Source organism: Anas acuta, chromosome W (assembly GCF_963932015.1).
Source record: "Anas acuta chromosome W, bAnaAcu1.1, whole genome shotgun sequence".
Lineage (NCBI taxonomy): Eukaryota > Metazoa > Chordata > Aves > Anseriformes > Anatidae > Anas > Anas acuta.
Window position 1 is genome coordinate 2,383,099 of NC_089016.1, and position 25,901 is coordinate 2,408,999.

At 50.5% G+C, this 25,901-nt stretch overlaps 3 protein-coding genes across 4 annotated transcripts in view; 1 reads left to right on the plus strand and 2 right to left on the minus strand.

Annotated features, from left to right (window-relative positions):
• LOC137847136 (antigen WC1.1-like) overlaps positions 1-25,901 on the plus strand; it is a 155,490-nt gene that overhangs the window by 100,814 nt on the left and 28,775 nt on the right. The window lies entirely within an intron of this gene.
• The window catches only part of LOC137847094 (antigen WC1.1-like), a 433,117-nt gene that overhangs the window by 35,581 nt on the left and 371,635 nt on the right, over positions 1-25,901 (minus strand). The window lies entirely within an intron of this gene.
• Positions 1,398-21,306, minus strand: LOC137847328 (olfactory receptor 14A16-like). Its single transcript, XM_068665614.1, has 2 exons — positions 20,644-21,306; positions 1,398-1,697 (listed from the first exon to the last, which is right to left on the minus strand). Exons 1-2 carry the CDS (start codon positions 21,304-21,306, stop codon positions 1,398-1,400), a joined length of 963 nt encoding a protein of 320 aa, XP_068521715.1.

Here is a 25,901-nt window from a genome sequence, read left to right on the forward strand (position 1 = left end):
CTTGCTGATCCAAATGCTTGACAGCCCAGTCCAGAAAAGCAGGGTAGTGTGACATAACAGAGAGTGGCATCTGCAATGAACCTGTAAAGGGGTGAGAAAAAATCTCACAGGGATGCTGGGAGTTGTTTCTGGAGGCACAAAGAGCAATGTCAGGGCTGTGTGAGGTGCTTATGTCTGAATCAGTTCCTCATACACATGGGGCTGTTGAGAGACATGAGTCACAGAATCATCTAGGTTGGCAGAGACCTCCAAGATCACCTAGTCCAACCTCTGACCTAGCACTGACAACTCCTCCACTAAACCATATCACTAAGCTCTACATCTAACCATCTTTCAAAGACCTCAAGGGATAGTGACTCAACCACTTCTTTGGCAGCCCATTCCAATGCCTAACGAACCTTTCAGTAAAGACGTTTTTCCTAATATCCAAACTAAACCTCTTTAGCCCATTCCCCCTCGTCCTGTCACCAGGCACATGGGAGAATACACCATGTATACTGGGTATCTAGAGAACAACTGGTCTTGCCACTAAATATTGAGGCAAAGAAGGCATTAAGCACCTCAGCCTTTTCCTCATCTCTTGTCACTAAGTTTCCCCCCACATCCAGCAAAGGATGAAGATTCTCCTTAGTCCTTCTTTTCATCTTTATGTATTTATAAAAACATTTTCTGTTATTCTTAACAGCAGTAGCCAGATAAAGCTCCAGGTGAGCTTTGGCCTTTCTAATTTTGTCCCTGCACAGCCTTACAACATCCTTATAGTCTTCCTGAGTGGCCCACCCTCTTTTCCAAATGTCATAGAGTCCCTGACTTGCACACCACATGCAGTGCACTGCAGTGCTTGCAATGTCCCTCTTGGTCCTGTAGCCACTGCCAGAGGCTGGAAGGCACCTCAGCCCTGCAGTGCTTTCTCCTGCTCTGCCCTCCTCTAAGACGCCCCAAGGCATGAGGAACGGGCACAGGGACCTCGGTTCAAGGAATCACATCCCAGGACTGCACTCAGGTGGCTTCCCAGGAGACGTTACTTGGCCTCATGACACTATCTTGCCCCACTGGCCTTCATGAAATATGTGGGAATAACTGATGGCCTTTGTGCTCCTTTGTGTTCATCTCTCCTGTGTGCATACAATGTGGCTGATGGCACCAGTAGCAAAGGGTTTCTCTCCCCATATCTCCACTGCACACAAACAGGGAGTTGCTCTTCTCCTGAGACATACAATCTCCCAGGGGACAATTTGCAGCTGAGTACATCTGTGCTGGCCTGGACAGACAGAGCTGCACCCCTTCACCATGCAACTCCCATTCCATACAGCCCTGAGATGGTGCTGCTCTGCAGACTATTAAAAATGTCCAAAAAAACACCAGAACTCATCTTGTGCCTGAAATGCATTACATTATCAGTCATATGAAGAAGATGAAGGGAAAGTTCTTGATTCTGAAACACAACAACACATCAGTTTCCTCAAGGCATCCTTGAGCTCCTGGTTCCTCATGCTGTAGATGAGGGGGTTCACTACTGGAGGCACCACCGAGTACAGAAATGACACCAACAAGTCCAGGTATGCAGAAGAGATCGAGGAGGGCTTCAGGTGGGCAAACATGACAGTGCTGAGAAACAGGGAGACCACGGCCAGGTGAGGGAGGCACGTGGAAAAGGCTTTGTGCCGGCCCTGCTCAGAGGGCATCCTCAGCACGGCCTTGAAGATCTGCACATAGGACAGCACAATGAAGACAAAACATACAATGGTTAAACAGGCACTAAAGATGAGAAGCTGACCTTCCCTGAGATAGGCATCAGAGCAGGAGAGCTTGAGAATCTGTGGGATTTCACAGAAGAACTGGTCCACAGCATTACCTTGGCAGAGGGGCAGGGAAAATGTAGTGGCCGTGTGCAGGACAGCATAGACAACATGGAGCCCACGCATGGCCGCGTGGTGCCCGAATCCCCCCTGCCACGGCATTTCTGGCAACAGCTCCTTCTGGCCGAATCCCCCTCTCTCTGCTGCCTGCAGCTGTCCCTGCTGGGTGCTGCTGCTCTGCGCCCACCTCTTCTTTCCCCCTTCCCGTGCTCACAGACCCCATCCCACATGGCTGTGCTCAGCGCTGCCCTGCAGCACTCTGCCACCAACAGGGCTCTGCCAAGGGGCACCTCCATGGCTGCAGGAGCGACGGGGCAGCTGACAGAGAGCCCAGCATGGCCAGCCAGGGCAGGGTGTTCTGGGCTGACCGGGGGCACCTGCCTTAGGGCACTCCGAGGGTCTTCTGCCAGACTTCCTCACCTTGCACTGCAACCCAGCAGGAATCTCAAAGCCTACTGCATTGCCCACTGCCCTCCCAGAAACAAGACCCAGGAGAAGACCCTTCCAGGACCTGCAGCTGTATGGCCCTGCAGCCAGAGATTTACCTTGTAAAGGGCTGTGCAGATTTTTCCTGCAGGCAGCTCTCAGCATCTTCCCACTCCCATCTGCCTTCATCCCCTCTCTCCTTCTGTCCTCTCAGTGTGTCAACTGCAGTGAGAGCCCCCAGCCCTGCTGCACTGTGCAGAGGAGCTGCTCCTGGGCAGAGCTGTCTTTCTGTCCTCTACCAGGAGCTCTCTCTGTCCCAGGAGCCCAACCCAGCTCAGCAGCAGAGGCCCAGCCCAAGGCAGTGGAATCACCCCTCTGGTGGCTTTGGTGATGAGCTCATGAACCTCAGACACTGAGTGGAAAGTGAAGAACTCTCTCAAGAAGTCCAAGTCAGATGCAAGTTTTCTGCAGTTTCCCCCTGAGGGCCAGGACTGACATAGCCTCCCTTGGAGCTCATTAGAAACAAACATTGGAGGCAGTGAGGCCAAGGAGACAAAGGCAATGTGACATTGACACTGATCTTTGGAAAAACTGAATATGTTTCACCAAGCACAAAAGCTGAGCCTTGACCCATGGCCTCTGGGAAGAGAGATCCTTTCCCTTAAGACATTGCTCAGGGCTCTTCCCGGGACAGTAGGAGATGGGGATGTGCATTGCCAAGTGCAGGACAGTGGTACGACCTCTGCCTGGTTCATGGCTGGGTGTCAGGAGGCAATGAGGCCCTGGCACTTTAGTGATAAGCTGTCTCCTCATAGGCCTCAGTGACAGTGACAACAGCCATAGCCATGGACACAAAGAACTTGATCCTCTTTGGACTTTCAGCCTTGCCACAGCCCTTGTTCCATTCCACCCCATGCAGCCCTTGGGACTCTCACACCTCCACTTCTTTCCCTGCTGGCTGTAGACCCTCTTCCATGCAGTGTCTGAGATGAGTCTGGTAATTGAGATTTTCTTGGTGGCCGTACTCCTTGTAAGGCAGCTCTGTAGGAATCTGGCCTGGTTCATGGTGAGCAGGCAACATTGCTCGTATGGCATCCATGGTGGTGCCCAGGCCCTCCTCTTCCTCCTGGGCACTGCTCACTCAGCAGGGTCCCAGGCTGCCCTGATGTGTGGAGCTCCTCTTCCACTGGTGCAGGACTAGACTCTTCTCCTTGTAAATGTCAAGAGGTTTCTGTAGGCAAATCCATGAAGTTTCTCAAGGCTCCCCCACACTGACGCTCCATTCTTCCAGCTGTTAAAGTCTGCAGGCAGACGGTTCAACCTTTGCGTGATTGTGCTATCTCTGACAAGAGAGCAGCGTCAGGAGTTGCAGGCAAGTTTGGGTAATACAGGAGTAACCAGCTGAATGGAATTGCAACACAGAGTCTCAGAAGGGTAAGCGATTGCAGGCTGCCAGGTTCCAACTTTTCTGTGCTTCCTTGTCATGCGTGCTGCCATTTTTTCCAGAGTTGTGTCCAAAATGTTATGATACAGTGCAGGGATGAAAATTAGAAGTGTCAAAGCCCAGCTGGAGCTCAATCCATCTATTACTGTCAAAGACAATCAAAACTGTTTATAGAAATACTTTAAAGGAGGATTAAGGAAAATCTTCATCCTATATTGTAGGTGGGGTAGACATAGTGACAAGAGATGAGGCAAAGGCTGAGGTACTTAATGCTTTCTTTCCTTCAGTCTTTAGCACCAGCACCAGTTGTTCTCCTGATACTCAGCCCCCAGAACTGGTAGACAGGGACATGGAGAGGACAAGAGGGGGACGCTTTTCCCCACTTGTTAACTCTCCCTTTCTCCTTCATCTCCCCCTTCTCCTCCAGGATACTCCCAATAGCTCTGCAAAGATTTGAGTATCCTTGGGATGGTCAAACCAGCATGATCGTATTGTTATGTCTCATGAATATGTTTCAGCTTTTGTTTAACATCAGACAATTATTTAAGAATGACATCCAGAGATCTGTCTAGAGGCAAGAGAGTTAGGAGTGGCAGGGATTGAGGGAGGATATGGGCAGGTACCTGTAGCAGTGAACACCTCCAATGCTTTGGAAATTCACCCCTGAACAAGTCCAGAATTCAAAAAATCTAGAGAAACCCTTGAAAAAGTAGTGTGATTACGACGGCCATTCCAAAGAGACACAAGTCAACATGCTGGGAGTCAACCTTTGCTTATGGAGACTCAATCAATGCCACTTCAACCCCTGTGTTATGCCCTGCAACCACTCCAACACATGCCAAAGGTCCTGCAGCCACTCCAACTACTGTGACAGCTGATTTGGGTTCATGAAGATTGATGAACAACTGGTGGTCATTGCTACCACAATAGTGCACCTGAGGCATTATTGCTCTAACCAAGACACCCAGATTCCATCCATAATGTAAGTCATCAACCGGAGAGCCAAGGAATGATCAGCAAGACTCACTCGCACTTTAATAGTCCCATATGGCCAGGGTGAAAGTATAATGTTAAGTCGAGACTAGTGGTAGACTACTGTGGCCTGAATGAAGTCTCTCCACCACTGGGTGCTGCCATGCTGGACATGCCAGAACTGCAATACGAACTGGAGTCAAAGGCAGCCAAGTGCTAAGCCACAATGGATATCACGAATACATTTTTTATCTAGCCCTTTGACAACAGTGTGAAGGCCACAGTTTGCTTTCATTTCAGGGGTGTCCAATACACCTAGAATTGACTGCCCCAGGGGTGGATACACAGCCCTGCCATTTGCCATGGACTGATCCAGACTGTTCTGGAACAGAGGGAAGCTTCTGAACACCTGCAGTCCATTGATGGCTTCACTGAGTGGGATAACACAGCAGAAGTATTTCAGAAAGAACATAGTTCAAATCCTTTTGAAAGATGACTTTGTCGTAAACAAAGGTAAGGTCAAGAGGCCTGCAGAGCAGATCCTGCTGCAGGCTGGCCAGGGTCAGGAGAAAGCTGCTTTGGGATAGGCTGGGTATTAGTCAATGAGTGTTGAGCAAGTGCCTTGAGAATCACTTGGTTTGTACATTCTGTAATAGTAATAAAGATATTTATTATTATTCATCATAAAATATATAATTATCATCATTATTATTATTATTTTCTCTTTCTTTTCTGACTTATTAAACTGTCTTTATCTCAACACACAAGCTTTTCGCAGCATCACAGAATCATAGAATTATTTAGGTTGGAATAGACCTCCAAGATCACGTAGTCCAACCTCTGACCTAACACTAACAAGTCCTCCACTAAGCTATATCACTAAGTTCAACATCAAAATGTCTTTTAAAGACTTCCAGGGATGGTGACTCCACCACTTCCCTGGGCAGCCTGTTCCAGTGTCTAACAACCCTTTCGGTAAAGAAGTTCTTCCTAACATCTAACCTAAAACTCCCCTGGCACAACTTAAGCCCATTCCCCCGCGTCCTGTCACCAGGCATGTGGGAGAATAGACCAACCCCCACCTCACTACAGCCTCCTTTAAGGTATCTGTAGAGAGCGATAAGGTCGCCCCTGAGCCTCCTTTTCTCCAGGCTGAACAAGCCCAGCTCCTTCAGCCGCTCCTCGTAGGACTTGATCTCCACACCCCCCACCTGATTCGTCACCCTTCTCTGGACCCGCTCAAGCACCTCGATGTCCTTCTTGTAGCGAGGGGCCCAAAACTGAACACAGTACTCGAGGTGCGGCCTCACCAGAGCTGAGTACAGGGGGACGATCACCTCCCTAGCCCTGCTGGCCACACTGTTTCTGATGCAAGCCAGGATGCTGTTGGCCTTCTTGGCCACCTGAGCACACTGCTGGCTCATATTCAGCCGATTGTCCACCATCACTCCCAGGTCCTTCTCTGCCTGGCAGCTCTCCAACCACTCATCTCCCAGCCTGTAGCTCTGCTTGGGGTTATTGTGCCCCAGGTGCAGGACCCGGCACTTGGCCTTGTTGAACTTCATGCAGCTGGCCTCAGCCCATTTGTCCAGCCTATCCAGATCCTCCTGCAGAGCCTTCCCACCCTCAAACAGATCAACACATGCATCTAACCTGGCGTCATCTGCAAACTTACTGAGGGCACACTCTATCCCCTCATCCAGGTCATTGATAAAAATGGCCCTAGTACTCAACCCTGGGGGACTCCACTAGTGACCGGCCTCCAACTGGATTTAACTCCATTCATCATGACTCTTTGGGCTTGGCTACCCAGAAAATTTTTAAACCAATGAAGCATATGGCAGTCCAAGCCATGAGCAGCCAGTTTCTTCAGGAGAATGTTGTAGGAAATGGTGTCAAAAGCCTTACTGAAGTCAAGGTAGACCACAGCCACAGCCTTTCCCTCACCCACTAAGCACATCACTTTGTCATAGAAGATCAGGTTCAACAAGCAAGACCTGCCTTTCATAAATCCATGCTGACTGGCCCTAATCGCCTGGTTGCTCTGTAAGTACCATGCAATGACATTTAAAATAATGTAGTTATCTGAACTCAAACTAACAGGCCTATAGTTTCCCCGGTCTACCCTCTAGCCCTTCTTGTGGATGGGCATCACATTTGCTAGCCACCAGTCATCTGGGACTTCCCTGGATAGCCAGGATTGTTGATAAATTATTGAGAGTGGCTTAGTCAGCTCTTCTGCCAGTTGGATATTAGGTTGGATATTAGGAAAAAGTTCTTTACTGAAAGGGTTGTTAGGCATTGGAATGGGCTGTCTGGGGAAGTATTGGAGTTGACATCCCTAGAGGTGTTTAAAAAACGTTTCAATTTAGAGCTTAGTGATATGGTTAAGTGGAGGACTTGTTAATTTTAGGTCACAGGTTGGTGTAGGTGATCTTGGAGGTGTCTTCCAACCTAGATGCTTCTGTGATTCTGTGAATCCCAACTCCTGTGGGCTTGTGTGAGGCATGGGAGACAGCTGAGCCCCCTCCTAGCTTCTGGACTGCAAATGCCTTGCTTGACTCAGCTGAAACTCTTCCCTCAGGAGGGGGGATGGAGATCCCTCTCTGTCCTTGGATGGGTATCCTGCCTAAAACCAGGGCACAGAAAGGTGATTCCTGGGTCGCATACTTTTCCTGTATGAGGAATGACAGTGCTGGAAAAGTTTCTTTAAGTTATAGAGGGAAGAAGCATCAGGGATTGCTTCAGTCTGTTTCAAAGTCGATTCCCCTTGAGGCCCAGGGACATGTCAAGAGCTCCCTGTGCTGCTGAGCTGGGCCGAGCTCCTGGGCCCAAGGGGAGCTCCTGGCAAGCGGGAAGTACTGCAGAGAGACAGCTCTGCCCAGGAGCAGCTCCTCTGCACAGCACAGCAGGGCTCGGGGCACTGCCTGCAGGGGACAAAGGCAGCTGAGAGAAGGGAGGGAGATGTTAAAGGCAGTGTGTGTGTGGGGGGGGGGATGCTGAGAGCTCACAGTGGGAGAAATCTTTACAGCCCTGAACAGGGTAAGTCTCTGGCTTCAGGGAAATGCAGCTGTTGTTCCTGGTGCCATCTGCAGATTTGCTGGCAAATCTCACAGCCTATGGGAGCTGTCAGGAGGACTCTCAGAGTTTCTTTGGACAGGAGAAGAATGACAAGCTCCAGAGCAGGGATTACTTTTCAAAGCGGTCACAGGGACAGGGGATGATGGTTTTCTTCTTTTGGGGATGGCTGCAGGCTGTGCAGCTGGGGTGCAGGCAGGGGTGGCCAGGGTTGTGGTGCAGAGCAGGGTCCCTGTTGTACCCCAGGGGCTGTGTGCCGGGACAGGGCCTCTGCCACCTGCCAGACCCAGCACTCAGCCTGCCCGGGGAGCTGCCAAGGGTGCTGTGGGGAGAACCTGTTGGTAGAAGGATTCCCCCAAACAAGGTAGAGCAGTGTCCTGCTGGTGCCCAGAGGCTGCTGGCTGGTGCAGGCTGATCACAGTTCCACAGCACCCCTAGGGGCATCTCTGGGGGACATTCTTGACAAGGAAAATCAACATCTGCAGTATCTGAAGGGAAGGCACTCTCTGGGTTCTCTGGTCTTGCTTTCCTACTTTGAAGGGCAACCAGAGGGATGATAATGGAGTTGTCAGGTTTGTATCAGAGACTGAAGCGCAGAGACCATTACACTGATCTGTAGGTCTTTGAGGAAGGTCACCATTTCACTCCATACCCTTTAGCCTATGGACAGCACCAACACCACCTTCACTGTTTCTTGAAAGACTATTGGATGTCCTGTTCAGCACCTGCAAACAGGGAAATGTCTCTGGCCAGTGGGCACCGGAGATCCGTCTCTGGTACACTTTACTAGATACTGTAAAGCAGTATGGATTCCTCCTGAAAACATATAATTATGCCTCATCATCAAGGCATGCTTGGACAGAAAAAATACAGAGCTCACAGGGAAGAGGTAGTGAGTCTTTCTGAGGAGTTTTCAGTGGTACATGGTGAAAGTTTTCTTCAGAGAAGTCTCTCTAATATGTCTCTCTTTTCCTCCAAAGGACAGGCAACCAGGCCCTGAGGCAGCAAATGTCCAACAGCAGCTTCCCCACAGAGTTCCTCCTGTTGGCATTTGCAGACACACGCGAGTTGCAGCTCCTGCACTTCGGGCTCTTCCTGGGCATCTACCTTTCTGCCCTCCTGGGCAACGGCCTCATCCTCACAGCTGTAGCCTGCAACCACCGCCTGCACACCCCCATGTACTTCTTCCTCCTCAACCTTGCCCTCATCGACCTGGGCACTATTACTACCACTGTTCCCAAAGCCATGGCCAACTCCCTCCGGGACACCAGGACCATTTCCTATGCAGGTTGTGCCACCCAGGTCTTTATATTTACTGTCTTTATCACAGCGGAATTTTACCTACTCACTATCATGGCCTATGACCGCTATGTCGCCATCTGCAAACCCCTACACTACAGGACAATAATGGACAGCAGTACTTGTGTCATCACTGCAGCAGCTGCCTGGGGCATTACTTTTGTCTATGCTGTGCTGCACACTGCTAATACCTTTTCCCTCCCCGTCTGCCAAGGTAATGCCCTGGACCAGTTCTTCTGTGAAATTTCCCAGATCCTCAAGCTCTCCTGCTCAGATGCCTACCTCAGAGAAGCTGGGCTTCTTATGCTTAGTGTATTAATAGCATTTGGTTGTTTTGTTTTCCTTGTGCTGTCCTATGTGCAGATCTTCAGGGCTGTGCTGAGGATGCGCTCAGAGCAGGGCCGGCACAAAGCCTTTTCCACATGCCTCCCTCACCTGGCTGTGGTCTCCCTGTTCATCAGCACTGCCTTTTTTGCCTACTTGAAGCCCCCTTTCACGTCCTCCTCCTCTCTTAATCTTTTGCTGGCAGTTCTGTACTCCGTGGTGCCTCCAGCAGTGAACCCCCTCATCTACAGCATGAGGAACAAGGAGCTGAAGGAGGCAGTATGGAAAGTGATGACTGGATGCTTTTCAGAAGCAATGTAATACCTATCTTCTGCAGATCACTCATAACGTAACACATTACTGGCCCAAATTTTATTTTTTCTCTGTTTATTGATTTATTTATATATTTTTTTTCTTTACGTTCCTTGTGATAAAGTTATTAACAAAGAAATATGATTGTTCGTCACCTTCCATTTCAGTGTCTACTTGTTTCATGTTACTCAGGGACTTGGTGTAAAGAAGGATCCAGGCTTTCTGAATATTTTAATAAAAGGAACGTCCCTACAGTGTCTTGTTCTCCTGAGATCCTTCTTTTGAGACCACTGTGGAGCTGCAGGGACACTTGGATGTGTGTAGAAGTAGAGGGAAAAAGAGTCCTGGCACAGCAGCAATGCCTGGGAGCCAGACAGCTTGGTCTTTCCCGAGCTGTTCTCCTTCACCTCCCTTCTAAACCCTTGTGTTGCTGTGAGGACTGATTGCTCTTGTCGCTTGCTCACCATGCTGATGTGTTGCAGCCCGGTGTCTACAGGCAGGGACAGGCCAGGGGCACTTCTCTAGCACAGCTGGCTCTGCACCAGCATCTCCAGCATAAAAGGGGATGTGCTGAGGGCAGTGCCTTAAGGCTCAGCTCTTCTTGGCCATTTGCCGAGGCGATCGGCTCCGGGGCAGACGCGTTCTGCAGCGGAGCGGGGGATCGGGCCAGGCAGGGCTAACTTTCCGGCATCGAGCCGACTTCAGGGAGCCGCCAGGACCCGGCAGCCCTCGTGAGGGAGGCTGACGAGGCGAAGGCGGAGCCAGCAAGCGCCCCCTCCCCGGCCGTTCAAAAGCAGCCCCTAGGGAGCGCGAGCGACCAGGAGCGCGGCAAACAGGATGGGCAAACAGGGCGTGGCGCGTCAGAAGGGAGTGGCGAGGACGTTAGCGCGGCAGTTCGCGCAGGCAGGGCGAGCAGGAAGGGCGGAGAGCTACCCCCGCCCACACGAACGCTTCTTAACGACGGTCTTTAGCTAGGCGATAATGGTCTCCACAAGGCACGGAGCGCTCTGCAGGAGGTCGGTACACACCCAGACCGACTGCCCATCAAAGAATGCAGCGGTTCAGGTCACTGGATGCAGGGAGTGTCAGAGCCTGCTGCTGCCATCGGCGGGAGGCAGAGACGCTGTGTGCGTGAGATGTGAGCAAGTGGATGACCTGATCCGCATGGTGGCGGAGCTCAAGGAGGAGGTGGAGAGGCTGAGGGCCATCAGGGAATGTGAGCGGGAGATAGACTTCTGGAGCAACTCCCTGCAGGGCCTCAAGGAGAGGTACGAGGGTGAGACCCCCCAAACAGGGGTGGACACCCTGCCCTGTCGCCGTCGGACAGAGGGAGGGGATCTGGGAGTTGAGGAGGAGTGGAGACAGGTCCCTGCGCGACATGGCAGGCGACGCCCTCCCCTTCCGGCCCCACCTTCCCAGGTGCCCTTACAAAACAGGTTTGAGGCCCTGGAGATTGAGAGACCAGCAACTGAGGAAGAGATAGAAAGTGTTCCCAGGAGGATGCCTAGGGCGAGGAGGTCGACTCCACGCATCAGGACTGCCTCCACCAAGAAAGAAAGAAGGGTGATTGTCATGGGAGACTCTATCCTTAGGGGGACAGAGGGCCCTATTTGTCGGCCTGACCCTACCCGTAGGGAAGTCTGCTGCCTCCCTGGGGCCAGGGTCAGGGACGTTGCAAGGAAGCTCCCCAACCTGGTACGCCCCTCAGACTATTATCCTCTTGTGATAGTCCAGGCAGGTAGTGATGACATTGATGACAGAAGCCTGAAGGCTATCAAAAGAGACTTTAGGGGGCTGGGACGGTTAGTGGACGGAGCAGGAGTGCAGGTAGTATTTTCGTCCATCCCCACGTTGACAGGACGTTGAGAGGACAAGGAAAGCCCACCTGTTAAACACGTGGCTCCGGGGCTGGTGCCTACGCAGAAATATTGGGTTTTTCGACCATGGGGCAGTTTACTCAGCACCTGGTCTGATGGCCGTAGACGGGTCCCTATCCTTTAGGGGAAAAAGGATCCTGGGCCAGGAGCTGGCGGGGCTCATTGATAGGGCTTTAAACTAGGTGAGAAGGGGGATGGGGCTGAAGCAAGGACTGTTGGGGCTGTGCCAGGGGGAGCAATGGCAAGGCCGGAGGATAAGGTAAAGGCCCAGCTGAAGTGCATCTACACCAATGCACGCAGCATGGGTAATAAACAGGAGGAGCTGGAAGCCATCGTGCAGCGGGCAGGCTACGACTTGGTTGCCATCACGGAAACGTGGTGGGACCAGTCTCATGACTGGAGTGCTGCGATGCCTGGCTATAGGCTCTTCAGAAGGGACAGGCAGCACAGAAGGGGTGGCGGTGTGGCTCTCTATATTAGAGAGTCTTTCGATGTTGTAGAACTCAAGGCTAGGAATGACAAGATCGAGTCCCTTTGGGTTAGGATCGGCAGGGACAACAAGGCTAGTGTCCTGGTCGGGGTCTGCTATAGACCGCCGAACCAGGATGAGGAGACGGATGAGGAGTTCTACAGGCAGCTGACAGAAGTTGCGAAATCGTCAGCGCTTGTACTCGTGGGGGACTTCAACTTCCCTGACATATCCTGGAAGCACAACACAGCCCAGAGGAAGCAGTCTAGGAGGTTTCTGGAGAGCGTGGAAGATAGCTTCCTGACGCAGCTGATTAGTGAACCTACCAGGGGTGGTGCCCTGCTAGACCTTCTCTTCACAAACAGAGAAGGACTGGTGAAGGACGTGATTGTTGGGAACAGTCTTGGGCAGAGTGACCACGAAATGGTGGAGTTCACTATTCTTGGCGGGGCCAGGAAGGGAACCAGTAAAACCACTGTATTGGACTTTCGGAGGGCTGACTTTGGGCTGCTCAGGACACTAGTTGGTGGAGTCCCATGGGAGGCGGTTCTGAAGGGCAGAGGGGTCCAGAAAGGCTGGGCGCTCTTTAAGAGGCAAATCCTAATGGCGCAGGAGCGGTCTATTCCCATGCGCCCAAAGATGAGCCAGCGGGGAAGAAGACCAGCCTGGCTCAACAGAGAATTGTGGCTTGAGATTAGGAGAAAAAAGAGGGTTTATAATCTTTGGAAAAGTGGGCAGGCCACTAAGGAGGACTATAAGGATGTAGCGAGGCTGTGCAGGGACAAGATTAGGAAGGCCAAAGCTCGTCTGGAGCTCAATCTGGCTACTGCCGTTAAAGATAACAAAAAACGCTTTTATAAATACATCAACACAAAAAGGAGGTCTAGAGAGAATCTCCATCCTTTACTGGATGCAGGGGGAAACTTAGTTACAAGAGATGAGGAAAAGGCGGAGGTGCTCAATGCCTTCTTTGCCTCAGTCTTTAGCGGCAATACCGGTTGCTCTCTGGATACCCAGTACCCAGAACTGGTGGAAGGGGACGGGGAGCAGGATGTGGCCCTCACCATCCACGAAGAACTGGTTGGTGACCTGCTACGGCACTTGGATGTGCACAAGTCGATGGGGCCGGATGGGATCCACCCAAGGGTACTGAGAGAACTGGCAGAGGAGCTGGCCAAGCCCCTATCCATCATTTATCAGCAGTCCTGGCTATCGGGGGAGGTCCCAGCTGACTGGCGGCTAGCAAATGTGACGCCCATCTACAAGAAGGGCCGGAGGGCAGACCCGGGGAACTACAGGCCGGTCAGTTTGACCTCAGTACCAGGGAAGCTCATGAAGCAGATCCTCTTGGGAGTCATCATGCGGCACTTGAAGGGCAAGCAGGCGATCAGGCCCAGCCTGCATGGGTTTATGGAAGGCAGGTCTTGCTTGACGAACCTGATCTCCTTCTACGACAAAGTGACGCGCTGGGTGGATGAGGGAAAGGCTGTGGATGTGGTCTACCTTGACTTCAGCAAGGCTTTTGACACCGTCTCCCACAGCATTCTCCTCAAGAAACTGGCTGCTCTTGGCTTGGACTGGCGCACGCTTCGTTGGGTTAGAAACTGGCTGGATAGCCGGGCCCAAAGAGTTGTGGTGAATGGAGCCAAGTCCAGTTGGAGGCCAGTCACTAGTGGCGTCCCCCAGGGCTCGGTGCTGGGGCCGGTCCTCTTTAACATCTTCATCAATGATCTGGATGACGGCATTGAGTGCACCCTCAGTAAGTTTGCAGATGACACCAAGCTAGGTGCGTGTGTCGATCTGCTCGAGGGTAGGAAAGCTCTGCAGGAGGATCTGGATAGGCTGCACCGATGGGCTGAGGTCAACTGTATGAAGTTCAACAAGGACAAGTGCCGGGTCCTGCACCTGGGGCGCAATAACCCCAAGCAGAACTACAGGCTGGGAGAGGAGTGGTTGGAGAGCTGCCAGGCAGAGAAGGACCTGGGAGTGATGGTGGACAGTCGGCTGAATATGAGCCAGCAGTGTGCTCTGGTGGCCAAGAAGGCCAACGGCATCCTGGCTTGTATCAGAACCAGTGTGACCAGCAGGGCTAGGGAGGTGATCGTCCCCCTGTACTCGGCTCTGGTGAGGCCGCACCTCGAGTACTGTGTTCAGTTTTGGGCCCCTCGCTACAAGAAGGACATCGAGGTGCTTGAGCGGGTCCAGAGAAGGGTGACGAATCAGGTGGGGGGTGTGGAGATCAAGTCCTATGAGGAGCGGCTGAAGGAGCTGGGCTTGTTCAGCCTAGAGAAGAGGAGGCTCAGGGGTGACCTTATTGCTCTGTATAAGTACATTAAAGGAGGCTGTAGCGAGGTGGGGGTTGGCCTGTTCTCCCATGTGCCTGGTGACAGGACGAGGGGGAATGGGCTTAAGTTGTGCCAGGGGAGTTTTAGGTTAGATGTTAGGAAGAATTTCTTTACTGAAAGGGTTGTTAGGCACTGGAACGGGCTGCCCAGGGAGGTGGTGGAGTCACCATCCCTGGAAGTCTTCAAAAGACGTTTAGATGTAGAGCTTAGGGATATGGTTTAGTGGGGACTGTTAGTGTTAGGTCAGAGGTTGGACTCGATGATCTTGAGGTCTCTTCCAACCTAGAAATTCTGTGATTCTGTGATTCTCCCAAAAGTGCAGTCACGGATATTACTAAGGAATAGACTTGAGCGATTCTCCTTACTTTGTTTCTCTGTGGACACGTCGGGGTGAGATCAGAGTCCCAGGATGAGCATTAAGGTAGTGATGGATGATTCTGCTCTTGCTTGTTGGTTTCCAGCACCCATAGAGATTGCTGGGCTGGGAAGAGGACAGGGAGATTTGGAGAGCTGGGGAGGGGATAGGCTGGGCTGGCCTCTGGGCAGAGACAGAGAGGACCAGCAGAACAGGGGACAGCCTGGCAGATGCTGCCCCAGGGCACTGGTCCCACAGCAGTTCCTCGCAACCACCTTTCCCAGCTCTAGGTTCTAGCCACAGAGTGGAGTGAGACAACCACTTCCCTTGACTGTCTGACAATGTTGTTCTTGGTGCACCCAAGGAGACAGTTGACCCTCCTGGCAGCCAAGGGACACTGCTGGCTCTTGGTCAGATTGCTGTTGATCAAAATCCCCAGATCCCTTTCTGTGGAGCTGCTTTCCAGCATCTTGTCCCCAAGTTGGTATGTATAACCAGAGTTGCCCCTTTCCAGGTGCAGAATCCAACACTTGCTCTTGTTAAACATCATGTGGTTGGTGATTGCCCAGCTCTCTAAATTGTCCAGATCTTTCTGCAAGGCCTCACCACCCTCAATAGAGTCAACAGCTCCACCCAATTTGGTGTCATCCCTGAACATGCTCAAAAACCTTCAAGTCTTTCATCCAAATCATTTATGAAAAAAATGAAGACGACTGGTCCTAAAATGGAGTCTTGTGGAACCCCACTAGTGACTGGCCACCAGCCTGATATAACCTCATTTACAAGAACCTTCTGGGCCTGACCCATTGGCCAACTGTTCACCTATCTTATTACACCTTTCTCTAACTGTATTCTGGTCATTTTGTCCAGAAGGTTACTGTGAGAGACAGTACTGAAATTTGTACTGAAATCCAGGAAGATTACATTGACTAGATTCCTTTAGTCAATTAGCTTGGTGACCTTGTGGAAAAGGAAATTAAGTTTATTAGTTATGACCTTCCCCTAGTGAACCCATATTGGCTCTGACCAATGACTTCGTTGTCCTTTATGTGTTTTTCACTAGCTCCCAGAACAATCTTCTCCACAATTTTACCAGGCACTGAAGTGAGAACCTGAGGGATTGTGCAGGGCATCACCTGCACCCACTGCTCCTGGGTGGGCTGGCCTACAGACCACCTCCTTGTCCTGCATGTGCCTTAAATTGCCTCCAGGAGGAGGCAAAAACAAACAAACAAACAAACAAAATGAGCTTCCCAAGGGATCACTTAACAAATCTCACATCCCATGCGCTGTAGGACTTTCCCTTTCCTAACAGAGAACTTGTGAAACCAGACAATAGAGCTTTATTTATTTCTCCCCCTCTCTTTTTCTTCTCGATGATGTGGAATTAAACCTCTTGAATTTCCTTCCTGACATTGATACCTAAAGTACACCAAGGAATTCATTCAGTACTTGCAATTGGCAGGCAGATTTTCAGCCATTTCCAAGAAAGCAGCATCCATCACATGTAATGACTTCTCAGGAAAACAAACACCATTACCCTGAACATGCCCCCTCCTCCTTCTCTCCCCACTGCTCTAATTACTGAGCATGACATCCTACGGCACAGTATATCCCTGTGGTCAGTTCAGGTCAGCTGTCCTCACTGAGTCCTCTCCCAAGTCCATGTGCACCCTCAACCTCCTCCCTGGCAGGGCAGCATGTGACAGGTTCCCCTTGAAATCTCTCATGGGGAAAGGGTGGATCACACTGGAGACCAAGAACAGTGTGGCAAGGAATCTGAGTTTGACCACGAGTCAAGTGCTTCCTCTTAAAGATAGAGTGACTGGAGAACAGGGTGCTGGAGTAGCTTTTGCCCAGCTGAGCTATGGTTCAGAATTACCTCCTGTCACATCAGTCCTCCATTAAGCAACAGTTAAGACAGCTGAGTGAGAACAGGCACTCCTTGATCACATCTCAGACCCTGCAGCCCAGGCTCTGAGGAGTACCAGAAGTGTACATTCAGGGAGGTACCAGAAGAGCAGTCATAGTGGAAAATTCCAAAATTGCCTTCTCAGAACCATGGCCAGGATGGAAAAATACTAGTGAACAATCAGTTGTGATAGTATTATAATACTACAATACTAATGAACAGCAATGGTGATGGCCCGTGCTCCCGCAGGAGGGGGCAGCTTGTGACTTTTGCACATGGAAGGCTACTCCATTTTAGTGCAGCTCTCCACTCCACGGACCCCAGAGCATCAGACTGCTTTGAGGCTTCATTCTGTGGGCCCAGCTGAGCCATAGGTGCTTGGAAAAGACAGCATAAGACACCACTTTGCCGACTGCCCCCTGGCATGCAGCGGCCAAGATGGCATCAGGCTCATCTTCTTGGCCACTCCCCACTGTCCCCATTGCACCAACACCCTCTGAATTGCTCCAGAACCTGTGGGGAAGTGGTGGCAAGGTCTCCTCCTTCCTGGTGGTGTCTTTGGCTCATCTTTGGCAAGAGATACTGGAGAGCAGCCCCATGCAAAGGCACCTGGGGTTTTTTCTCCACCACAAGTTGAACCAGAGTCAACTGTTCTGAACCCTGCCATCAGAGTGGTTCCAAATAATATATCAATATGTAATAGAATATATCAAAGAATACCAAATATTAATATGGTGATAGGCACATATGTGTGTATATATATATACATCTATAAATATCTGTTGTTTTTTATGATGTTCTCTGCCCTTGTTCTCTGGACACCCTGGCAGATGCTGCCCCAAGGGCGGTGGTCCCAGAGCAGCCCCTCACAACCACCATTCCCAGCACTGGGCAGTGCGGTTGACATGCAGGAGGAAAAGGATATTATCTGGAGGGATCGTGACAGGCTTGAGAGATAGGCCTGTGCAAGCCTCATGACGTTCAACAAGGGCAAGTGCAAGGTCCTGCACCTGGCTCAGGGCAATCCAAACATTAGTGCTGAGTAAGTGATGAGTGGATTGAGAGCAGCGCTATGGAGAAGGGCTTGGGAGTACTAGTAGATGAAAAGCTTGACATGAGCCAGCAACATGCACTTACAGCCTGGAAAACCAACCATATCCTGGGCTGCATCAAAAGCAGCATAACCAGCAGGTTGAGGGACGTGAATCTCTCAAGAGACCCCACCTGGAGTACTGCATCCATCTGTGTGGCCCGGGCACAACACACTCATTAGTCTTAGGACCTAGGACTTCAACTGGGTCCAGAGGACATCCACAGAAATGATCAGAGGGCTGGAACAATGCTCCCATGAAAAGAGGCTGAGAGAGTTGGGCTTGTCTGACCTAGAATAGAGAGTCATAGGATCACAGAATCAGCAAGGTTGGAAAAGACCTCCAAATCATCTGGTCCAACTGTCTCCCTACCACCAATATTACCCACTAAGCTATGTCCCTAAGTAGCTCATCCAACATTTTCTAACACCTCCCCTCCCTCTGGGACAGTGACTCCACCACCTCCCTGGGCAACCAGTTCCAATGCCTAACCACTCTGTCTGAGAAGAAATTTCTCCTAATTTCTGTCTTGAACCTCTCCTGGAGCAACTTGAGGCCATTCCCTCTCATCCTATTGCAAGCTATCTGCAAGAAGAGACTGACCCTCAACTCCCCACACCTTACTTTCAGGTAGTGGTTGAGAGCAGTAAGGTCTCCCCTGAGCCTCCTCTTCTCCAGACTAAACAACCCCACTTCCCTCAGCTGCTCCTCAAGGCACTTATGTTCCAGGCCCTTCATCAGCTTTGTAGTCCAAAATTCTACAGGAAACCGTACTCTGGTTTTCAAACAAGGGGGCTTACAATAAACATGGAGAGAGACTGTTTCCAGCTCCAACTAATTTGTGATTCAGTCATTCTGGAATGTCTTACAGTGTTTCTGAGAACTTTTCTGTAGTATCCTTGCACCAACTGTACTTCAGGTTCTCACTGGGAAGAATCTCATTTTGAGGATTACCCCACTCACCAGGCACCCTTGAGGAGCAGGAATTACAAACACCATCCTCAGAGGCCTCAAAACACAGGACTGTCACACACTCTAACTCCATAGTCCAGCCCCTTTTTCCTTGAGTCAGAATGAAGCTCTGGAGGTGTCCACTACCATCATCTTCTCTGAGCAGTGATAGCTCTATAGGTAGATCAGGTTAGTCAGTGCTTTCTGCAGCTGGCTACCGAGAAAATCTCTGGGCCCATGACCCAGTGCTGATCCACCGTCTTGGTGTCTGTTCCCCCAGTATAGCTACAGATGACAGCAGAAGAATGGAGCTGGTCAGATTTCAAAGATCAGCTCCCCCTGGGCACAGGGGAATGGCTGTCCCCTGTGGTAGTGTGGCCATGGGGGTCGACAAGACCCATGGTTGGTGATAACATTGGACTGAGACCATGAGGAATGTAAAGTGTTTAGAAGGAACAAAGAAGTGTCATTCAGGAGACACCTTGCTGTCTCAGACTGCTTGTTCTCCAGCTGTTAAGACATGGAAGTTGCTGGGTGTTTGCTGTTGCCAGGCAAAGTTGTTGACTGACAAGTAGTGGAAAAGTACTGCTGTAGAGCAAATGGTATAAGAAGGGAGTCTGTCCTCAATAAGAGAGTTCAAGTCATGTTATCAATAGGAGAGCTGTCATCAATAAAGGAGTAACAGTTACTGGTCCTTAAAGAACCCTGGTGTCTGTGTGGTCATTACACCAGAGTCCCCGTGCTCCCCATAAGTACATGCCCAAGCTGGCGGTGCTGCTGTGCAGGGCAAATGGGCTGTGGTGCTGTGGGTGAATCTGCATGGCTGTCCTAGTCATGGTGGGAAGCAGACAGCCAGGATCACTGGGCTGGACCAGGCAGAGGTACTTCACAAAGGGGGAAATGAATCACTCCCCAGCTCCCCTTCCCTCTGCCTGCTGGGTGCCACTCTTTTCTCTGAGACTGCAGAGTCGTAGGTTCCCTGTGAATACCTGGCTTTAGTTCTTTCCCAGTGGCTGAGCACACAGTGGGAGATCTCTCACATTCATGGGAGCTGTAGACACTGCCCACGCCATGCTCTGCTGTCCCTGGAGGTGTCCTGGGCTCTGCAGGCAGTTCCAGATTCCCCTCTTGAAGGACATCACCTACGGGTCACATGTGGGAACGGCCCTGGCTATGTAATGCAGTGACCATTCCCTGCCTCTGCTGTCAGCAGACACCCATGTGTGACTCTTAAATCTAGCCCTAGGTCTCTCTCAGGTCACAATGTGATAATGATAATTCCCTCCTGAACAGAAGCAGGAACAGACCCTTCTGGGGAGCAATGCTTTGGGCCTTTTCTTGGCACTTGTTTGGGAAGGAAAGCCCAGCCTTCAGAAGGTGCACTGGGGCAATTCCATTTTCTTAGAGATGCTATGAGAGAGTCTTCACTGACTCACTCACAGTGTTAAATGCACACTTATGCAGCCTCCATATGGGACAGAACTGGTTCATTCATTTATAGAAGTGGGGGGAATAAAAACATTTATGTAGAATGCAAAGGGCAAAAACAGACATAATGACAAAAAAGAAAAAAAGTATGTAACAGTAATTAGAATGACCAAAACAGAAGCCTGGGCAGGGATGTATTGAGATTCATCAATGGAGAGTGAAGGGATCTTTATGAGTACCATAAAACCTCCCCAAAACGAGTTTACTAACTGCATTCTTGAGATCCTTGTTCCTCATGCTGTAGATGAGGGGGTTCACTACTGGAGGCACCACTGAGTACAGAACTGCCAGCAAATGATCAAGGAAAGGGGAAGAGATGGAGGAGGGCTTCAGGTAGGCAAATGTGGCAGTACTAAGAAACAGGCAGACAACAGCAAGGTGAGGGAGGCACGTGGAAAAGGCTTTGTGCCGGCCATGCTGTGAGGGGATCCTCAGCACAGCCCTGAAGATCTGTACATAGGACAGCACAAGGAAAAGAAAACAAACAAATAATAAACAGGCACTAACTACAAGAAGCCCAACTTCCTGGAGGTAGGCATCTGAGCAACAGAGCTTGAGGATCTGGGGAATTTCACAGAAGAACTGGTCCAGGGCATTGCCTTGGCAGAGGGGAAGGGAAAAGGTATTGACAGTGTGCAGCACAGCATAGAGAATAGTACTGCCCCAGGCAGCTGCTGCCATGTTGACACAAGTTCTGCTGTCCATTATTGTCCCATAGTGCAGGGGGTTGCAGATGGCAATGTACCGATCATAAGCCATGATGGTAAGGAGAGAAAACTCTGCTGTGAGAAAGACAACAAACATAAAGACCTGGGTGGCACAACCTGCATAGGAAATGGTCCTGGTGTCCCAGAGGGAGTTGGCCATGGCTTTGGGAACAGTGGTGGAGATGGAGCCCAGGTCGATGAGGGCAAGGTTGAGGAGGAAAAAGTACATGGGGGTGTGGAGGCGGTGGTTGCAGGCTATGGCTGTGAGGATGAGGCCGTTGCCCAGGAGGGCAGCCAGGTAGATGCCCAGAAAGAGCCCAAAGTGCAGGAGCTGCAGCTCGCGTGTGTCTGCAAATGGCAGGAGGAGGAACTCTGTGGGGAAGCTGCTGTTGGACATTTGCTGCCTCTGGGCCTGGTTGCCTGTCCATGGAGGAAAAAACAGAGAAAAGTTAGGCTAACTTCCCTGAGCAACCCGCCTGCTTCTCTAAAAGAAATCACTGTCCCCAGAGACGAATGAGAAATGTGTGAGCTCATTCTCCTACCCTCCCTACTCAATGACACCATGCCTATCATTTTAAAATAAAGCTTGAGCTGTCCCTGCTGGGATCTTCTTCCCTGTCCCCATATCTCCTCCGTGCCATGGCTCACAGACCCATCCCATCCACAGTGTACTCACATCTGCCTTGTAGACACCTCCTGTCCCAGGGTAATTTTCAGGGATATCTCCATGTTTTCAAAGGCTATGGAGCAGCTCAGACCTAAAAGACCTTACAATAACTTGCAATAACTGCTCAGTGCCTTCATCAAAATGGAGAAATAAATTCCATCTCTAACTGCCACCCACAAAGCAGGAGGAGAAATCTCAAAGCACAAAATAATTGTCTTCAAGAAACTGTTCCTCTGAACTTTCCTTTGAGAAGTCTGCTCTGAAATGTTCTGGTGGTGCTGTGTAGCTGTGAGAAGCCTTCCCCAGGCAGCAGCCTCTGGGAGACAGTAGCCTCAGTGTACCAGCAGGACCCTGCCCTTTCCTGCCCTGCCGGGGGGGGGCTCCTTCCACCCACAGCTTCTCCCCGCAGCACCCTAGGCAGCTCCCCAGGCAGGCTGAGTGCTGAGCCTGGCAGGCAGCAGAGGCCCTGTCCCAGCACACAGCCCCTGGGGCACAGCAGGGACCCTGCTCTGCACCACAGCCCTGGCCACCCCTGCCTGCACCCCTGGTGCACAGCCTGCAGCCTGCCCTTCAAGAAGGAACCCTCATGTCCTGTCCCTCTGACAGCTTTGGAAGGTAATCCCTGCTTTGGACCTTGTCATTTTCCTCTTATCCAAAAAAACACTGAGAGTCCCCCTGACAGCTCCCATAGGCTGCAGGATTTGCCAGCAAATCTGGAGATGGCACCAGGAACAACAGCTCTGTTGCCCTGCAGCCACAGACTTACCCTGTTCAGAGCTGTGAAGATTTCTCCTGCAGTGAGCTCTCAGCATCCCCCCTCCACGCTGCCTTTAACATCTCCCTCCCTTCTCTCAGCCACCCTTGTCCCCTGCAGGCAGTGCCCCCAGCCCTGCTGCTGTGCTGTGCAGAGGAGCTGCTCCTGGGCAGAGCTGTCTCTCTGCAGTGCTGCCCGCTTGCTAGGAGCTCCCCTTGGTCCCAGGAGCCCAGGAGCAGAGCTCAGCAGCACAGGGAGCTCTTGACAAGTCCCTGGGCCTCCAGGGGAATCCAGTATGAAATAGACCAAAACAATCACTAATGTATTTTCCGTCCATGGAGGAAGGAAACTCTTTTCCAGCACTATCATACCTCATATCTGAAAAAGTATTTGTTCCATGAGTGACCTTTCTCTGCAGAGCTGCTCTGAATGATTTCTTCTCCCAGTCTGTACTCATGGCTGAGATTGCCCTGGTCCAAATGCTGAATCTTGCATTTGGACTTGTTGAACATCATTATGTTAACATTGGGCCCACTTCTCAAGCTTGTCCAGGTCCCTTTGAATGGCTTCTCTTCCTTCTGTTCAATCAACTGCACTCTCAGCTTGATGTCGTCTGCAGACTTGCTGGCGGTGCACTCAGTCCCACTGTCTATTTCATTGATTAAGATTTTCAGTAGTCCCAGTCCTTGGAGAGACCCCCGAGGTAAACCTCTCTTCACTTGCCTCCAACTTGGAGATGGAGCCATTGACCACCATTCTCTTGGTGTGACCTTCAAGCCAATTCCTTACCCACTGAGTGGTTCAACCCTCAAGCAATTGAAGAGACTCCTAGAGCACGTTGAGAATAAGTTTCTGGTCCAGGCATTTGGACCAGGATGGATTCTCCAATTTGGAGACCAGGATGTCATGTGGGACCATGTCAAATGCCTTACAGAAGTCCATGTAGATGGCATCAGTCAGTCTTCCTTTGCCAACTGATGCAGTCAGTTCATTGTAGAAAACCAGCAGATTGGTCAGGCATGATTTGCCTTTAGTGAAGCCATTCTGGTTGTCTAGGATCACGTCTTTCTTTCTCTTTTTCTTGCACCTGCCTTGATATTGCTTCCAGGAGGATCTTCCAGGAGGAGCTTAGCTTAGGGATATGGTTTAGTGGGGACTGTTAGTGTTAGGTCAGAGGTTGGACTCGGTGATATTGAGGTCTCTTCCAACCTAGAAATTCTGTGATTCTGTAATTTCCCAAGATCTTGTCAGTTTCCCTTTTTCCAGTCACCTGACTGCCAGACCTTTTTTAATATGATGGAAAGAATCTTGGCAACTGCATCAGCCAGTTCCTTCAGGACCCTGGGATGCAAGGCCCCATAGACTTGTATGTCTTTACTTTCATCAGGTGGTCTCAAACTTGCTCTTCACTTACAGTGGGTGAGACTTGACTCCCTCAGACTTCATTTACAGGTTCAAGGAAACGAAAGCCTTGGGAAGCCTGACTGGCAGTGAAGACCAAGGCAAAGATATTGTTGAGTACCTCCGCCTTCTCCATGTCTCCTATTACCAGTTCACCCTTCTCATCCGTCAGAAGAGACACACTCTCCTTTGCCTTTCTTTTCTGGCCAATGTACCTCTAGAATCCCTTCCTTTCATTCTTTGCATCCTTGCCAAGCTCAGTTCTATCTATGCCTTGGCTTTCCTGATCCCATCCTTGTATATCCAGACTGCATCCCTGTACTCTTCCCTTGCCACATGTCTCCGTTTCCACTGCCTGTACATTTCCTTCTTGTGCCTCAGTTTGACCATCAGGTCCTTGCTGAGCTGCCCCAGTTGTCTGCCCTCCCTGCCCACTTTCTTATGCAGGAGGATGGAGAGTTCAATGCTCTAAGGAGAACATTTTTAAAGAGTTTCCAGCTCTGTTCAGCTTCTTTGTCACTAAGGACAGTATTCCAGGGGATCTCGTCCACAAGGTCTTTAAGTAGCTTGAGGTTGACTCTTTAGAAATTCAGGGTCCTGACTTTGTTCTTCGCCAGGCCCACATTACTTGAGATCACAAACTCAACGAGGACATTGTCACTGCAGCCCAGGCTACCTCCAATCTTAACCTCTTTAATGACTTTGTCAGCACTAGTGAGCACCAGTGCCAGTAACACTTCTCTAGTTGCTCTGTATACCTGGACTGGGAACTTATCCTCAATGCTCTCTGTGTCTCCTGAATCGCTTACAGCATGTTTTATAGCTTTTCCATCAGACACCCGAGTAGTTGAATTCTCCCATCAGGATGAGAGCATGCAAGCATGACACTTCTTGTAGTTGAAGCATGAAAGCCTCATCAACAAGCTCTTCTTGATCAGGCAACCTGGAGAAGACCCCAACCACAAGGTGTCCTTTATTGGTGCGGTCTTTAACTTTTGCCTACAAGCTCTCAACCTCTCCATGGCTGTTTCTCAGAGGCATCTCTTTGCAATCAATCCTTTCCCTAACATACAGGGCAACACTCCCTCCCCTTCTTCGCTATCTCTTCTGAAGAGCTTGTAACCCTCAGTGCTTCCAATTGTACGAACCGTCCCACCACATTTCCATGAGAGCAGTTAGGTCATATTTGTCTAATTGCACCATGGTTTCCTTCAGCAACCATGAGATGGTGGAGCTGATTCATTGGGGAGGGTAGTATAGCTCACAAATAGCAAGCTCAAAATCTTGGCCATCGGGAGAGCCGTCTTTGGCCTCCTCACCTATCTGCATGGAAGAATCCTGTGAGTTTAGGAAAGCTATAACCTACCTGTAATTGAACTTGGGCAAGGATTTCAAAGGCAGTAAGAAGGGCTTCTAAAAGTATATAGGTGGCAAAAGGAAGACTCCAGGAAATGTGGACCCACTGCTGAATGAGGCCCAATACTAGTTGAAATGAGACAGGGAAAAAGTTGAGGTACTGAATTCCTTCTTCACCTCAGTCATTACTGGCAAGACTGACCTTCAGGAATCCCAGGTCACAGAGAACGGAGGAAGGTCTGGGGCATGGGAACTTGGAGGGAGTGGATCAGGTCAGGGCATACTTGACAAAATGGGATATATACAAGTCTATGGACTGCCTGACAAATCTGGTGATATCTGACAAATCTGCTGGACTTCTACAACAGGGTTACAGAATTGGTGAATAGAGGAAGGACTGACATCATCTACCTGGAACTGTGGAAATCATTTGATGCTGTTCCCCATGATATCCTTGTCTCTAAACTGGACACTGATTTGACCAGTGGACCACTCAGTGGGTAAGGCATTGGCTGGATAGTTGCATTCAAAGAGTTGCAGTCAATGGCTCAATGTCCAAGTGGAGATCAGTAACGAGTGGTGTTCCTCACAGGTCAGTATTGGACCGGCACTGTTAAACATCTTTGTTGGTGACATGGACAGTGGGATCAAATGCACCTTCAGCAAGTTTGTTCATGACAGCAAGCTATGTGGAGAAGTCAACATGCTGGAGGGTAGGGAAGCCATCCAGAAGGACTTTGACAGACTTGAGAGGTGGACCTGTGTGAACCTCATGAAGTTCAGCCAGGCCAAGTGCAAGGTTCTGAATCTGGAC